General features: G+C 30.6%; 1 protein-coding gene across 1 annotated transcript in view; it reads left to right on the forward strand.

Moving 5' to 3' along the window:
- LOC143076241 (mitogen-activated protein kinase 1-like) overlaps positions 1 to 18,349 on the forward strand; it is a 47,793-nt gene that overhangs the window by 18,009 nt on the left and 11,435 nt on the right. The window contains exons 2-3 of the mRNA XM_076251969.1: positions 2,683 to 2,809; positions 7,561 to 7,616. Coding sequence (XP_076108084.1) covers positions 2,683 to 2,809; positions 7,561 to 7,616 — 183 coding nt within the window. The remainder of the gene's footprint in view (positions 1 to 2,682; positions 2,810 to 7,560; positions 7,617 to 18,349) is intronic.

Consider the following 18,349-nt stretch of genomic DNA (forward strand, 5'->3'; position numbering starts at 1 on the left):
GACAAAAAAACTGATTCTAACCCTGTCATCTAGACAAACATTGCACCTACGTATACCGGTACTTGTATATATAGAAAGAAATGATTCAGATTAAGTCATTCCCAGTCAACAACACTCACTCTGAAATATTATTTTCTCGCTTTGTTGAAGACCCATTGTTGGCCTTCAGCTGTTTTCTGTCCTTTGGTTGGGTTGTTGTCTCTTTGATACATTACAATATCTACTCTATTTCTCATCTGTACCTGAAGAGATTTAACTGAACATCTTTTTTGTTAACTTATCTGTTTATACACTTATATACATTTTTACATGCATGTATTTATGGTCATTGGCAGTGCGGATCCAGAAATTTTCATAAGTGGGGGCCCACTGACTGCCTAAGAGGGGGCTAGCTCCAGTCATGCTTCAGTGATTCCCTATATAATTAACCAAAGTTTTATCAGAGAGGGGGCTCGGGTCCCCTGGGACTCCCCCTTAAATCTGTCTCTTATTGGAAATTTGTTACAATTAACAATGATCTGTAATTAGCGACAGTCAATTGTGTGACGAATGGTTACAATTCTTTTCTGTTGTTACTGATCAATATTGAAATGTCAATAAGGTAAATAAAGCCCAATTAACTTAATTGAAAGTTTTCTGACATGATGTTTGGTTCAATAGAAGGTATAATTAGATTGTTTGATGGATAACACCAAATTTACCCAGTGGCAGTCAAAATTTTAGGCCCTTTAGGTAAATCCATCAACTCTTTAGAATGTAGCAAATGAGGTATGTGGCACTATGATGATTTATGTATATCCATGTGCTTGTTGCAAGGCATTAGAACTGCTAAGGTGGTACCAAACACCTGGACTAAAATTCATTTTGCTCATTTTACTGGACTGGGGTATACATGGAATAGCATTTTGGCAAATACTAATTTTGATCTGACATTGAGAAACTTAATACTTCCTTAATCATAGAATGTGTTTAAAAGGTTAAGTGGATTTTTACAGAGTTATCTCCCTGTATTGTTATGTACCACATTATGATTAAGTCATCTTAATGACATTAATCTTGCTTATAAATGTTTTGTATTATTTGAAAAATTGATGTTGATGACAGATAAAACTATTTTATGCACATTTTAATGAATTATATTCAATTTTATGTGTTATGTACAAATGTACATACAATGTATGATGCATGATTTAATGCATTATATACAATTTAAGGCATTTTATTTACATTCATATATATATATATATATATATATACATGTATATGTATATATAAGCTGCAACAGATTAAAACAAATTTTATTTTAGCATAGCAAGTCTCTGAATCAAATTTATTGAATTTAATACATTTGATTAAATGTTTTTTCTTCGGGTGCATTTATTGTTAAAGATACACATGTCTCCAAAAAAATCATGCATCTTAAAAGAATACACTACATTGAAGACCCATTGGTGGCCTTCGGCTGTTGTCTGCTCTATGGTCGGGTGGTTGTCGCCTTGACACATTCACCATTTCCTTTCTCTATTTTACTCAGAGTAGGTTAACGTTAAACAAACAAATAAATATGTATGAAACACAAATTAATTGATATAAATACATTGTAATGCTTTCCTTCTGGTGTAAAAGATCTGTGTTTAATTATAAAAGTCCTTGATGTAATGAGCACTGCTGGTTTATGAATGTTAATATAACCCTCCAGTCCTTGACAGCATTGACATTTTATCTCATTGCCACATTCAAATTTTATTGCTTGTCTTTTTGTATAGTATTTGAAGTTGATGTTTCATTTAATGAGGGACATGTTGAAGATTAATTTCATGAATTGTATTCTAATGAAACGTATTTGCTTCCTCATGGAGTATTGAATGAACATGATGAATGAATAATGATATCGTTTATTTAGTTTTGTGTCACTTTATATAAAACTTGAATATCAGTTATTCAAATCCATCCTCACGTTATATTTTTTATCACATGTATCTTCTCCACTAGACACAATTACTGTGTCTTCCAATTTCTCTAATTATAATATATATACTAAATCTAAATATTTCAAAACAGCTGTGTTTGTGACTATATACTTAAGGTTTACTTAATTTAGGTATAATAAGATGATTTAAATTATTTTTGGATGTAACATGTCTTCTTATTGGCTGAAATTTTTTTTTGTCTATCAGCTCATAGATTTTTCTGATTTGATCATTGAAAATGGGACTAAAATTAAATTGAAAGAAACTGGCTGTTATATATTTATTCTGTCTTTTCAAATAACCAAAAAATGCAGTGCACACTTTTAAATAACCTGCACCATATTTTTGATGTTTTTTCTTCACAGAAAAAAGTCATCTTAAGTTTTTGTGAGGCTGCAGTTGCCCAATCTTATTGAAAAGTCATGATCTCATTTAAGAATAAAATAAATTGAAGTCACAATAAATTAAAGAACTGAAGATTTTTACAAAAAACTTCTGGAAATTATAAATTGAAATTTTGGAGTTCCCTCCTCATTGGCTGGGGGGGAGGGGGGATGGACACTTGAATGACCTGTATTAGGATAGGAAAACTTTACATTTCTGTTCAGTTTTGTGATTAAATTAGAAATAGGTGGGAAGTGATAGCGGGAATATAGTTTGTGAACAAAAGCTATTAGTACATATCTAATTTAAAAACATTGTTTTATTACAGATCAGCTCAAGATTCTGGGTCGGGCCAAAAAGTCGCCATTAAGAAAATATCTCCATTTGAACATCAGACATATTGCCAGCGCACACTCCGAGAAATTAAAATTTTAACCAGATTCAAACATGAAAATGTAAGTATGCTAATATAAGTAAATGTACTATCAAGAGGTCCATACTAATTGACAGTGAGATAAAAATGAAGAATGGAAATAGGGAAAGACGTAACAACCCCAACCAAAGGACATAGATAGGTGAAGGCCACCAATTGTTCTTTAACACACCGGGAAACCCCAGAGACCAGAGCACACAAACAGTTAACGTTGCATGATGGGAAAGTATCTAGAACTGTGGAGTAGGAACCACTTTCTCTCTGGAAGTACTAATATTTTCACCTCTGGTACATGTATTTGGGGAAAATTGTGTTGCTCAACTGTTTAATGTCTAGGGAATGTTTTTGGATTATTTTGATATAAAATGCCTATTCTTTTCATTTTCTTGCTTGTTAGATATTCTTGCTGATCATGCTGGCGAAGTCTGTTAAAACAAAAATGTCATTTTCTATTCATTTGCAGGTGTCTTAGAATACTCTATATATATATATATATATATATATATATACATGTATTCTGCTTGGATCTGATAATTTTGGGAGTTAAATACAGCAAAAGATTAACTTTACTTACCATATAAAAAAGAAGATGTGGTATTATTGCCAATGAGACAACTATAGGTAACCATGGGGCCTTCAACAATGAGCAAAGCCCATACCACATAGTCAGCTATAAAAGGCCCCGATAAGACAATGTAAAACAATTCAAACGAGAAAACTAACGGCCTCATTTATGTAAAAAATAAAAAAAATAAACGAAAAACAAATATGTAACACATAAACAATGACAACCACTGAATTACAGGCTCCTGACTTGGGACAGGCACATACATAAATAATGTGGCAGGGTTAAACATGTTAGTGGGATCCCAACCCTCCCCCTAACCCGGAACAGTGGTATAACAGTACAACATAAGAACGAACTATAAAAATCAGTTGAAAAAGGCTTATCTCATCAGATAGACAAAAAATACAAGTGGACGTGTCCGGGTATTGTTGTTACTACAATCCCCTCCCTTTTCCCCCAGAGATGGGTCCGATTACTTTCGATGTAATTGATTAAATTACAATTACTTTGTCATTTGTACGATTAAATTAAATTAATGATTACATCATTTCTGAAAGTATCTGATTAAATTAATGATTACATTGACAAAGTAATCATGATTACATCTGATTACAATGAATTTAAAAACAAAACATTTTGAATGATGTGAATGAATAAATGTTCAATATAACTATAGCATTTTTGAGAAAGTATTTCATTTGGTTCAATTATAAAATGATAACTTTAAATTAAACTTCATTTATTTAAATAAACACCAAATTTCACTACATATTTATACATTACACTTTATCACCAATGATCTCTGAATTATTTTGAATTGAATTTAATAAAGATATATCATAATCAAGAGTTTTTTGTTTGTCTTCTGACCGCTCTTTCATAATTTATATGTATTCCAAGTTGCAGTTTATGGAAGTTTAAATATGGATGAAATAAAGTTACCAGTTAAAACTATGTTAAATTTTAATAGAAATGTTAAATCAAATTGTAAACAATATGTAAGTACTAAAAATCATTGCATTTTACATGTCCAGTCCAAATACAAAAAAAAATTAAACAACATATTTGTCCAACTTTTAATTAATGTGCTAATTAGATAAATTTTCATGTCTGATTTATCTTTTATCATATATATTTCCCTACAGCTATACTCAATTGGTAATTGCAATAAAAACAAACATTAATTAGTCTCCTACCTGTCAATTCAAAGTTGACAAAAATCACAAAAATTAACAAAAGATTATAATTCAGGGTTAAAGAAAAGTATTACTTGAATATATAACAGTTGTTATCAAACGATGAAAATACATGTATGTACAATATCTTTTACCAAAAAGATATATAATTGTATTATATGTCTCTGCTTAGGCTAATGATGACTTTTCAGTACTGTAACTTTATTTTTTACTGAAGTAGACATGCTTGATGTAACCAAACCATTTTAGTATGTTTAAAATTTATCATATATATGAATAACAAAGAGGTTCATTTAATGACCAAAAACACAATTTTAGATTTTTTTCATTGTAATCAGAATGTAATCAAAAAGTAATCATGATTACAGGGTATTTTAAAAAGTAATTGATTAAATTAAATTACATGTAATCAGATTTTTGGCTGATTAATGATTACACTGATTACTTGAAAAATAGTAATCAATTACAGCTGATTAACGATTACAATTACAATTACCCCAAGTCTGTTTTCCCCCAAGATATATGTGACCTACTGAATTAGACAAGTTTATCAATGGGTTTGTACTTACATGAGTAACATGACTGATGACATATGCACGTGGAGCAGGATCTACTTACCCTTCCTGAGCACCTGATCACACCCAGTAATTGGTTGGGTTTGTGTTGCTAAGTCTTTATAAGTTTCTACATACATCTAATGTTATTATTAGCTTATATATAAATAACATGTACAATTAAATTAGTTTCCAAAAAATTATGGAATTTCATTGTTTAATATTTATAAGTGCATTTCTTAAAGCATCCCTGAACATTGGAATTAAAGTTGTTCATCGCATTCCCAGTCCAGAATCAGCTACGGTAATAAAAAATACAATATAGCTGATAAATGGAATATCAGGAGATTGATTAGGTTGCCGATTCTACTGTCATAAAAATTCCCGATATAGACAAGGAGATCTAAAATAGATAAATGCAGTTGGGGATAATGGCTTCACTTGTTGGAACTATTGTAGTACTATATTAGACTAGAGCGATCAATTTGTTATTTACCATGTCGTCATAATGTTTCCATGAAAGTGCAGATTATACGAAACATCGTTACGTCACCGTTTACTCGTGTGATGCAAATATTTGTCAATGTTTTTTGTACATGTACTCTTGAAAGCATCTATATTATGAGATCAGCTTCTATTTATAGAATTGTGTGAACTTTCTCTATGGATAAGCTGTAAAGTTTATTATAGAAGAAAAATTCTCGACACTTACGGTACTCAACCAAAATTGTTGAAAAATGATTTATGTAAGGTTATATATTAGGTAGTCTGAAAACACAACTAAATATTTTCATTATAAAGGGTAAAAAACTAATTTAACTGCCACCATTTGTTGAATAAATTCTCAGATTAAAGATGAAAGTTAACAACAGAAAACAATTTGATTAGCCATCTGTGTCTACATAGTAATAACCGAAAACATTAGATTTCTGTTTCATCCTTGAAATCAATTAGCCAGCTATTGACATCGTTTGAAAGTGAACAGACAGTTTGTTAGAATGACAATGATGTCAAAATGAAGGGGGAAAATCTATATCTATTTTAATCAAGTTTCATTTGGAATAGATATATACAAGATATACATGATAAGACTTGTGTTGAATTAGTGAGATACAGATAGATTATATATATAAGACTTGTGTTGAATTAGTGAGATACAGATAGGTATAAGACTTGTGTTGAATTAGTGAGATACAGATAGATATAAGACTTGTGTTGAATTAGTGAGATACAGATAGGTATAAGACTTGTGTTGAATTAGTGAGATACAGATAGATATAAGACTTGTGTTGAATTAGTGAGATACAGATAGATATAAGACTTGTGTTGAATTAGTGAGATACAGATAGATATAAGACTTGTGTTGAATTAGTGAGATACAGATAGATATAAGACTTGTGTTGAATTAGTGAGATACAGATAGATTATATATAAGACTTGTGTTGAATTAGTGAGATACAGATAGATATAAGACTTGTGTTGAATTAGTGAGATACAGATAGATATAAGACTTGTGTTGAATTAGTGAGATACAGATAGATATAAGACTTGTGTTGAATTAGTGAGATACAGATAGATTATATATAAGACTTGTATTGAATTAGTGAGATACAGATAGATATAAGACTTGTGTTGAATTAGTGAGATACAGATAGATATAAGACTTGTGTTGAATTAGTGAGATACAGATAGATTATATATAAGACTTGTGTTGAATTAGTGAGATACAGATAGATTATATATAAGACTTGTATTGAATTAGTGAGATACAGATAGATTATATATAAGACTTGTATTGAATTAGTGAGATACAGATAGATATAAGACTTGTGTTGAATTAGTGAGATACAGATAGATTATATATAAGACTTGTGTTGAATTAGTGAGATACAGATAGATTATATATAAGACTTGTATTGAATTAGTGAGATACAGATAGATTATATATAAGACTTGTATTGAATTAGTGAGATACAGATAGATATAAGACTTGTGTTGAATTAGTGAGATACAGATAGATTATATATAAGACTTGTATTGAATTAGCAGTGTTACTTTGACATTTGAAATAAATGTCTATAAGTAAAGAATTGATATAAATTGCCTTAAGAAAAATATAAGAAAAAGTTACTGTCTCAGTGTCAGAAAATAGTTATGTTTGAATGAGCAAGTATTTGATCTAAGCATCAAACAGGAAATTCTGGCATCTAAAATTTGAGCACCAATAAAGTTGATATTGCAGTATTTTGAAAAGTCTATATTTTGGTATTTTGTACATTTTTGACACAGAGCATTTTGAGGTTAATTTGGAAATGTTCAAAGACATGATAGATCTGGCCAAATTTTGATATATATATATTATATGGTATCAATATAATTTTGTTAACAGCATGTATTCAGGCAAAAAAATAAAAATTGTAATTTTAGCAATAAATTAATCTTGTTTATTTTTCAGATTATCAATATTCAAGACATTCTCAGAGCACCAACATTAGATGATATGAAAGATGTGTATCCTTTTCAGTTTTTGTCTTGCTTGACGAAGTCAAAGAGTGAGACTTAGGTATGCTGTTCTCAGCGTTGGCGTCAACAATGTATTAGTTTCTGATTAGGCCTAGTTTGTGGTGAACCACAAGTGGAAGGTCAATAATATTCGGTATATATTTGGTATACAGTTGTATTAGCATTGACACATCTCATTTCCATGCAGATGGTTATGCCATGTACCTCAGTCATGGTTCATTGACTTTGAATTTTAGCCTTACCATTTTAATTGCAACATTTGCATAATCAAAATTACAAAATAGCAAGACATATCTCTGTGATAACAGTTTATTGATCTTGTTCTAAATATTTCTAGATTGATTAACTAATTAATGGTTGGTATTAAATGCAACATTCAGCATCCTTTAATTTTGCTATATCCTGGATTAAAGAGAATTAAAGTCTGAGTTCCTATACAGAAACACCACCCTTCTGCATTAAAACTGTCAATCTTTGGCAATGAGATTGGATTTGAATATATACTTCCCAGGAGTGAGGTTCAAACACAGAACCTCAGTGTGGACAGGCTAGTGATCACTGAATATGGACTTCTAAGACCACTTGACCATGAGTAAGCCCTCACTGTAAGAAAAAGAAGTTAGAAAAATACTAAAAAGAGTATGGTCATGTAATACTGTGTAGTAGGTTATTTTCGCAGGGTGTAAATTTTCGCTTATCTTATGCGGATAGAACAAAATTGCCAAAATATATTTCACCAATTTAAAAGTGCACATGCAAAGGTATAGATAAAAACATTGAATCCCCCAAAATAATATCAACCACCAAAATATTTTGTATGTACCTTATTCATTGAAAATTGTGAAATTTTACAACCGTGAAAATAACCGGCTATACGATATGCACTAAGAAACAGTTTTTTTGTGGATTTTATATGTTGGTAAAGATGAACCATGATATTGACGGTCAATGAAATACAAATTATTCAATAATCTTTTATGCAGAGTTTGGCAAAATCATGCATTCAAATATTCAAGAAAATACATTTTTCATCAATCCACAAAAATAGGTACACTTGAAAATAATTCCCCCATAATTGGCTAATTCTAGACACCAATATCTAATGCAGCACTCTTTTATTTTGTTCAATTGTATTATGATAGAAACAGAAACTTTTCATTATTGGTTTGTAGTAGCATTTTTATTGAAATCGATTAAAGCATTGAAGTTAGAACATAATTAATTCATTTGTTAATGTAGTTTACCTAAAAAACTGTAATTGGATATTTAATTTGAAAGGAGCAGTGAATAAAACTTCAAAAGAAATAAGCTAGATAAAATAAACAATAAGTTGCAGTCTTACATCATTGTACATGCCAGTCAATGATTGTGTAATTGTGCAAACAATTTGCTCCATCCACTTGGAAAACAGGGGCAATATCTTCAAGAGTCTCTTTAGACGTAGCTATCAAGGCTAATTACATCATACAGTTTAAATGTTGATTTAATTATGTGTTAATTGCAAGTCAGTTTCCTCATGTCTCATTGAGATAGTTGTCTGAGCATTGATGTGCATTACAGCACAGCTGGATTTTGTAATTTACGTCTTGGTCCAATCTTTTAAAATTGTTGCAAATGTAGTTAAGTTGTCTTATGAGGGGAAAAAATAATTGTTAGAAGGTTCCTGAGGCATTCATTATGACTCATAGGGTGAAAAGGGTTTGGGGTGAGAGGGGTGTGGCTAAAAGCTACATACATGATATATGGCTAAAAGCTACATATACATGATATATGGCTAATGCATTGACCTTAAACAAGGCCAACTGAGTGACTCGTAATGTTGCTTTGGTGTGTGTTATAAATGTTTAGGTTTCTTTAAATGGGACTCAATGAAACCACTAGATCACCACATTTGAGAAAAAAATCTTTATAAATTTAGGTCAAAGCTTGTCAAAACTTAATTTTTTATACGACCGCAAATTTTGAAAAAATTTTCGTCGTATATTGCTATCACGTTGGCGTCGTCGTCGTCGTCGTCGTCCGGCGTCCGAATACTTTTAGTTTTCGCACTCTAACTTTAGTAAAAGTGAATGGAAATCTATGAAATTTTAACACAAGGTTTATGACCACAAAAGGAAGGTTGGTATTGATTTTGGGAGTTTTGGTCCCAACATTTTAGGAATTAGGGGCCAAAAAGGGCCCAAATAAGCATTTTCTTGGTTTTCGCACTATAACTTTAGTTTAAGTTAATAGAAATCTATGAAATTTGACACAAGGTTTATGACCACAAAAGAACGGTTGGGATTGATTTTGGGAGTTTTGGTCTCAACAGTTTAGGAATTAGGGGCCAAAAAAGGGCCCAAATAAGCATTATTCTTGGTTTTTGCACAATAACATTAGTTTAAGTAAATAGAAATCAATGAAATTTAAACACAATGTTAATGACTACAAAAGGAAGGTTGGTATTGATTTTGGGAGTTTAGGTCCCAACAGTTTAGGAATTAGGGGCCAAAAAGGGACCCAAATAAGCATTTTTCTTGGTTTTCGCACCAAAACGTTAGTATAAGTAAATAGAAATCTATGAAATTTAAACACAAGGTTTATGACCATAAAAGAAAGGTTGGGTTTGATTTTGGGAGTTTTGGTCCCAACATAATAAGGGGCCCAAAGGGTCCAAAATTAAACTTTTGTTTGATTTCATCAAAATTGAATAATTGGGGTTCTTTGATATGCTGAATCTAACTGTCATGACTGTGTATGTAGATTCTTAACTTTTGGTCCCGTTTTCAAATTGGTCTACATTAAGGTCCAAAGGGTCCAAAATTAAACTTAGTTTGATTTTGACAAAAAATGAATCAGTTAGGTTCTTTGATATGCTGAATCTAAAAATGTACTTAGATTCTTGATTATTGGCCCAGTTTTCAAGTTGGTCCAAATCGGGGTCCAAAATTGAATAAATGGGGTTCTTTGATATTCCAAATCTAACTGTGTATGTAGATTCTTCATTTTTGGTCCTGTTTTCAAATTGGTCTACACTAAAGTCCAAAGGGTCCAAAATTAAACTTAGTCTGATTTTAACAAAAATTGAAATCTTGAAGTTCTTTGATATGCTGAATCCAAAAATGTACTTAGATTTTTTATTATGGGCCCAGTTTTCAAGTTGGTCCAAATCAGGATCTAAAATTATTATATTAAGTATTGTGTAATAGCAAGTCTTTTCAATTGCACAGTATTGCGCAATGGCAAGAAATATCTAATTGCACAATATTGTGAAATATCAAATTTTTTTTTAATTAGAGTTATCTTTCTTTGTCCAGAATAGTAAGCAAGAAATATCTAATTGCAAAATATTGTGCAATAGCAAGATTTTTTTTTAATTGGAGTTATCTTTCTTTGTCCAGAATCAACTTAAATCTTTGTTATATACAATATACAATGTATATTCACTTTTTACTACCAACTGATAAATTAAAATAATCTTTACCATTCAGTGATAACAAGCAGTTTTTTTACATCTTAATATTTTATGATGTATTTAAATGAGTAGTTATTGTTGCAAACTCCATTAGAAATTTTAATTGAGATTAGTTTTGGAATAAGGGAAAGGGGGATGTGATTAAAAAAATTGGGTTCAATTTTTCTCATTTGAAATTTCATAAATAAAAAAGAAAATTTCTTCAAACATTTTTTTGAGAGGATTAATATTCAACAGCATAGTGAATTGCTCTAAGAGAAACAAAAATTTTAAGTTCATTAGAACACATTCATTCTGTGTCAGAAACCTATGCTGTGTCAACTATTTAATCACAATCCAAATTTAGAGCTGAATCCAGCTTGAATGTTGTGTCCATACTTGCCCTAACCGTTCAGGGTTCAACCTCTGCGGTCGTATAAAGCTATGCCCTGCGGAGCATCTGGTATAATTTGTACTGCTATCAAAAATACTTTGGGTAACTATGTAAAAACAAAAAATAATTATTATTGTAAAGATTGTCTAGAACTGGTATATCATAGGGGTGGTGATACCTGTCCAAAATATTGTAGTAGAGATTCTGATTGAGGTTAAAATGTCATAATTAACCTCAAATAACCTGTCCTCCATCAGAGACCTCCTGTATTGGGAACTGCCTCATTTAAAAAACTGAAGCATACAAATTAAGTGCTTTGAGTACATTTGTGGCTTTGGCCTTTATCATGTTCATCTATTTTATGGAAATTAAAACAGATTAATGTTGACACAAAGTCCATTTATAGTTTTAAATTTACTTATTGATTTGCTCAAATGGTACAGGGAACATGGCTGAAATCTAAATTAGATGATCTAATGCCATTAAAAGTGACATTTTATGATGCCTGGCAGTTGTTTGTGACAAATTTAATTTAAATGCATGTTTGTTTATTATCATCATAAAAGTACACAGTACCTTTTGTAGACACTGATTAAATTAATTTAACACTTTTAGGAATATCTTTCTGGGAAGTTTAATTGCATTGAATCAAATTTAAAACCCTACAAGAGTTTTCTGTGCTTACATAATTTCCTATTGAAGTTGAAGAGACATATTTTCTGCACCATGATGGCAGATAATTTTTTGTTTCTTGGCTACAACTACAACGTTTACAGACAATTTTGGTTTTCAGTAACTTGCAGGTTAAAATTATTACCTCATTAGCTACTTGTTTTGTCCAATGTTTTAATACAGTACCTCAGACATGTCAGAAGTACCAGTGATTTTCCATTTATAAGTATATATATATAACAGTGTCATTTCAGATTTGGAAAAATAACTCGTCAATGTCTGTCTGGACAATTCCAAATTCTCAATAGGTTTGGTTTAAAGGTAGATTAAGATTATTTGAACTGTAACATTGCATACCCTTGGAATACAAAAGTTAAACCACCAAACTTTGGAGAATTAATGAACAAACGTGTTGTATGTATCACAACAACTTAGACAAATGTGAAAATGAAATACCTTTCTTATTAATATGTTAAAGACTAATTTAATTGCTCGATGATTTTTTTTGTGTGTTTTGGGGTTGACATATACCCCTATCTATATTTCAAAAGACAGAATCAGATTGTTTGATTCATTGTTGGTGTTTTAACGCCACTTTTAAGCATCACTTTTGAGTTTTGACATGTTTGAGGTATATTGTGAGGGCCAGTTATTATTGGTGGATGAAGCAGAAATGCCCGGAGAAAACCACGACCTTGGATAGGAAAACTGACAATTCTAAATCTGCAGTCGCTTAAGATTGTAATCTAGTGCACCCACACTTGAAGGGTTCAAACTCACAACCTCAATGTTGACTGGTTTAGGTGATTATGGTAGTAGAACTACTTAGAACACTTGGTCATCAAGGCCCTGACAGAAATAGAATTAGATGTAATAAAAGTAAATTCTGAAGTTTTTGTTTGGGGCTTGGAAATATATGAGACTTCATAATCATGGCTTTAAAAGGCTATCAACTCGTATAAAAAAACACCTTATTGGTGCATTACCCCTGAAAGATATTTAATGTAAGAAAAAAATTCAAAAAACCAGCCATCATTTCGCTTCCGTAAATTGAAAAAAGATTTTAATCAACAGATCAAGTCTAATGGACATCTGAAGAGTCTTGACACAAAGCCAATTATTCCTGGAATTTATGACATCACAATAGACTCTATAAGAAACAAAGGAAATTGATCACTAATTGACAATTATTGTCCGAACCTTATTGCTATCATCGTCTTACAAGGAAAGACGCTTATTGTTAATGTCTTCTAATGTTAAGTATGCAGAAAACCTTTGAGGCGATTTACATAGATTCTTGAGTTTCTATAGAATGTTTGTTAAAATCCTGTTTGTTTGACAGGCAGTATGAATTGTCAATAAGGTCCAATTGTTTTTTTTAGCTCACCTGGCCCAAAGGTCTATGTGATACATGTATAATGCCAATCACAATGCATTATCAATGTTGTCTTCGTCTGTGGTCTCCTCTTAAACTATGAAACCAATTTCAACCAAACTTGTGGTGACTGATCCTTAAGATATCTAGTATGAATTTTGTGCTGTTTATGCCCCTGTCGTAGTAGAAGGGGCATTAAGTTTTAACCTTGTCAGTCTATAAGTTCGTCTGTGCATCCCAAAATTGGTTTCTGTTCTCCTTATTTGATAATAATCAATGAGAAACTGATTCTTACAGTTACTCATGTATTATTGGATTTAATCAATCTTGAAAGTTTAAAATTTATCAATTTTAAAGTTCTGGCCCAGGCTTGGACTTCAGAGTTGAATAATTTATTTATCTTGATTGGATAGATCTAGTATGAATTTTGTGCTGTTTTAGTAGAAGGGCCATGAAGTTTTAAACTTGTCAGTCTATACGTTCGTCTGTGCATCCCAAAATTGGTTTCTGTTCGTTTTATTTGATAATTATTAATGAGAAACACATTCTCACAGAGTTACTCATGGATTGTTGGGATTTATCCATCTTGATAGTTTGAATTTATCAATTTTAAAGTTTTGGCCTAGAATCAGACTTCAGAGTTAAATGATTTAACCATCTTGATTGGATAACTCTGATAATTCACTGGTACCAATGTAAGAATATATATGTTGTGTACAAGTTGTAATGTTGTACAAATTATAATTGTACAGATTTTTTGTACAAGTTATCAGTGTTTTATGACCTGCTGAACAAAAATGGATGATGCAAGCACACAGTCTCTTGCTTCGCATATTTCTGTCATATTTTCACAACTTCATGATACAGTCTAATACTGAGCATTGATACAAAAACATTATGAGACCACACAAAGATTTTGTATGGATATGGATATGGTATAAGGAAAAAAATAAAATTAGAATTTGAACCATTCAGTTATCCTCATTTCCAGATTGAAGACAAGGAGAATAGCACTTAATGTTAGGTTGAAGTGTATTTTTTTAAATTTAAAACATGACACTAGTACATTTTATAAGATAAACCTGTATCACCTGTTGCAAGAAGGTAGGTGTCAAAAAACTTTTAAACTTACATCTTGTACACAATATATACATATATAAACAACCCTGTTCATTTGCAATAAAACTTAAATATAACTCAATATAATCCCCTTTCTAGTACTGTCCAGGGTGTTACTTCATTTTCATCCTTCTATCAGACAAGACGTTTGTTTAATAAAGTCAAGTATGACTTAACCTTTACATACTTAAGTCTTTACATTTTTCAAATTTTTAAAGTTCAAATATGATTTTAACTTTCTTGTTTATCAATGTTAAGTATATATGGATTAAGTATTCTTTAGAATGTAAATTTGGCCATACAAGTCAGTGGTTCCATTGATGAGAAATTTTGAAATTGGGAAAGATGAAAAGACCATATTTATTGTCCTCGAATTCCAATAAACTTCACATCTCCTTATACTTCCCTTAAGATAAAAATTGAGAAGCATTATTGTTTGAAAGGGGAAGCAGTTAGTAGAAAGAATGATCAGAGTTCAAGTTTGATATTCTTGTCAGAAACTATGGATTTTTTTTTCCCCCAATTTTTTTATCAAAATTATTGAATTAGTTATGAAAATTTGTAAGAGATGGGAGAAATTGTTGAAACCTAACATATAGATCTGTAATTTTGTTTTTGAGCATTCCACGAGTCTGCCTTCACAATCTGCTTCATTCAAATCTTTAATTTCACTGATGGAAGCAGATTCAAAGTTCATCGAGTTCTTTTATAAAGTAAAGATCATGCAGAAAAAAAATTTGAAATGGTTCCGTGACGAATTCCATCAATCATCGAGCGACCATAATGCTGTTTCTTGTGTACTTTAAATGATTGGGGTTTAAATTGATCTTCATGTAATGTTGTTGTTCCATAAGATAATATTGTTCATTGATTTTTTATCTGCCGAGAGTCATTTAAACTTTTCCTAGATAAATCTTCAGCGATTGTTTAAGATATAATGACTTGTTTTTTCCTTGTCTGGATTAATTAGGATTATGCTTCTATTTTTTATCCAAAGGGCAGTTACTTTTCTCTGGGTTTATGTAAGTCCTGCATTGATGAAAGTCTTTGGAAATTATGACAAGGTCATTCTATGTATTAGGTTTTTGAAGTAGCTGGTTTTGTTCTCCACTAGAATATGAAAATGGTTTCATGATTATTCTCTTTATAAAGATATGGAGATGTGGTACGATTGCCATTGAAACAGCTATCCAACAAGTTCAAATGAAGTGGATCTGTCGTTAGTGATACATGTATTAGGCAACTGTAAGGCCTTAAAAATAATAGGGAAAATCTCTTAATTTGATTGGTCTAAGTCATGTCTAAGTGAGAAAACAGACATTGTGAACTATTATTTTGATCCAACAACATATAATAAAAAAAAATCAAAGTAGAATTTTGTTTAAAATTTTGCAACCACTTAAAGTTTGTCAAATGTTTATTTCCTTCAATGTACAAGAATCTTATGTAAGTGCACAATATTTTTTAGTGGCATCTAAGGGAGCTACTATTTGATTTTTATGGGGGGGCTAGGATGAAAAATTTTGTCCTGCATTTTTTTTTAGTTGTAATCTCTGTCCTGCCTTTTTTTTTATTAGTTTATCCTGACTTTTTTTACCTAAATTGTCATCCTGCCTTTTTTTTTTTTGGCTAAGTGTCTCATCCTGCCTTTTTTTTTACTCAAAACTCCTGTCCTACCTATTTTTTTCAAATTTCAACCTATTGTTTATGAAATTGATTGAATTCATTGCTATCATTGCTCTATTGGAAACTAGAAATAATGGTTATAATTGAATGATATTATCACTTGATTAAAAAGATGTAAAATATTATATTTTATGATTGTAGGAACTGGATGATATAAACTGCACTCAATTTAAGCAATACTAAAATCGTATTTTTTTTGTGAATGACGACTTGCATTAATATTAAAAGATCGATTAATTTGCTCCATTTGTTTTTAATGTTTTATAAAGTATCAATTAAGAATAGGTGGGTCAATCCTCTGTAAAACAAACCAAATAACACGTGTTTAAGGAAATGATTTCTTTAGAAGTGTTATTGGAAGAGTAATAGTTTTAGATTTGAAGTTCTCAATTCTATAAAAAAAAAAAAAAAATGTACTTTCAAGGGTACTGTAACAACTATGGATTCATTTATTTTTGTGGGTACCATTTTTCATTTATTTTGTTCTCACAAATTTTGTTTATTTAATTTTGTGCTTCACCTATAGCCTGGAGTTCATTATTTTTGAACTACACATAATATTTGTAAATCGCTCTAGCAGAAATGAGTAATTTAAGAAACTTAACTTTAAAACCCTTTTAATGTGTGAATTTGTAAGAGTTATCCATTTAAATCATGGAATAAAGTATAATTCTGTGATTATAATGCATCACAATAGTAGTAGACCTGCAATAAGATGAAGAATATTTGAATGCAACCTAAAGTTTTACATAAAATTTATTTACAGTGCATAATATTATGGCAGAACAGATATTTCAAGAAGAAAAATCATTAAAAGTTATGTTAACACTGATTATCTATAAGATTAGGTTTCAAAATGTCATTGATTCATTTGAGTTCTTTGTTTTGTGTTGATTTTTCTGATGCAGACAGTTGTACTATAAATCACAGTATAATTGTTGTTGATATTGATCAAGCTTGATAAATTATAAAATATAACTTGTTTATCTAAGACTGTTCCTGTTGTTTACTAAAAATTTGTAAGGGTTCCACGGAACCCAGTGTCTCGCCTACTTTTGCTGTTAATCGCAGACTCAACAAAAATGAGGAAAAACATCAATAAAAATTTCCCTCTCGATACTGTCTTTAGTTTGAAAGAAGCTTCCAAGTTTGGTAAAAAATCCAGGATAGTTTATGAATCTAATAAATGTTTTATAAACTTTAACTGCAGACTGTATGTAATGTTAACTGGAAGAAAAACTAAGTCCATTTATAAGTAAAATACGGAAAAAGTGATTTTTTTTTTTACAAAATTTACTTCTGAATAATATCTTATAATCAGAAACAAGCTTTTGTCAAAGTTTGGTAGAAATCCAGGATAGTTTAAGAACATTATAAAGATTTTAAAAACTTAAACCACAGAGTGAATGTTTTGTTTCTGGCAAAAAAACTTAAGTCCATTTATAAGTAAAATACGGAAAAGTGGAAATTTATTTTTACAAAATTTTCTTCTTGATACTATCTTATGATCATAAACAAGCTTCTGTCCAAGTTTGGTACAAATCAAGGATAGTTTATTAAAGTTATTAAAATTTTAAAAACTTTAACCACAGAGTGAATGTAATGTTTCCTCGCAGAAAAACTAAGTCCATTTATAAGTAAAATACGGAAAAAATGAAATTTTATTTTTACAAAATTTACTTCTGGATACTTTCTTATGATCATAGACAAGCTGCTGTCCAAGTTTGGTAGAAATTCAGTATAGTTTAAGAAAGTTATTAAAATTTCAAAAACTTTAACCACAGAGTGAATATTTGTGGCCGCCGCCGACGGAATGTAGGATCACTTAGTCTCGCTTTTTTGACTTAAGTCGAAGGCTCAACAAAAATGGAAAAATGGTTCACTAGTTATATGAATTTATGGAACCATTGTTTACTGTAATTTCAGAAATTATTGCATGCATACATTATTGTGATCTGTGATTTTAGACTAAAATGCAATTATATTCAGAAAAAGACTTTGATTCATATAAAAAATTTCTGAATTCGAGTTTTAATTATTGC

Source organism: Mytilus galloprovincialis, chromosome 5, assembly GCF_965363235.1.
Source record: "Mytilus galloprovincialis chromosome 5, xbMytGall1.hap1.1, whole genome shotgun sequence".
In the NCBI taxonomy this organism is placed as follows: Eukaryota; Metazoa; Mollusca; class Bivalvia; order Mytilida; family Mytilidae; genus Mytilus; species Mytilus galloprovincialis.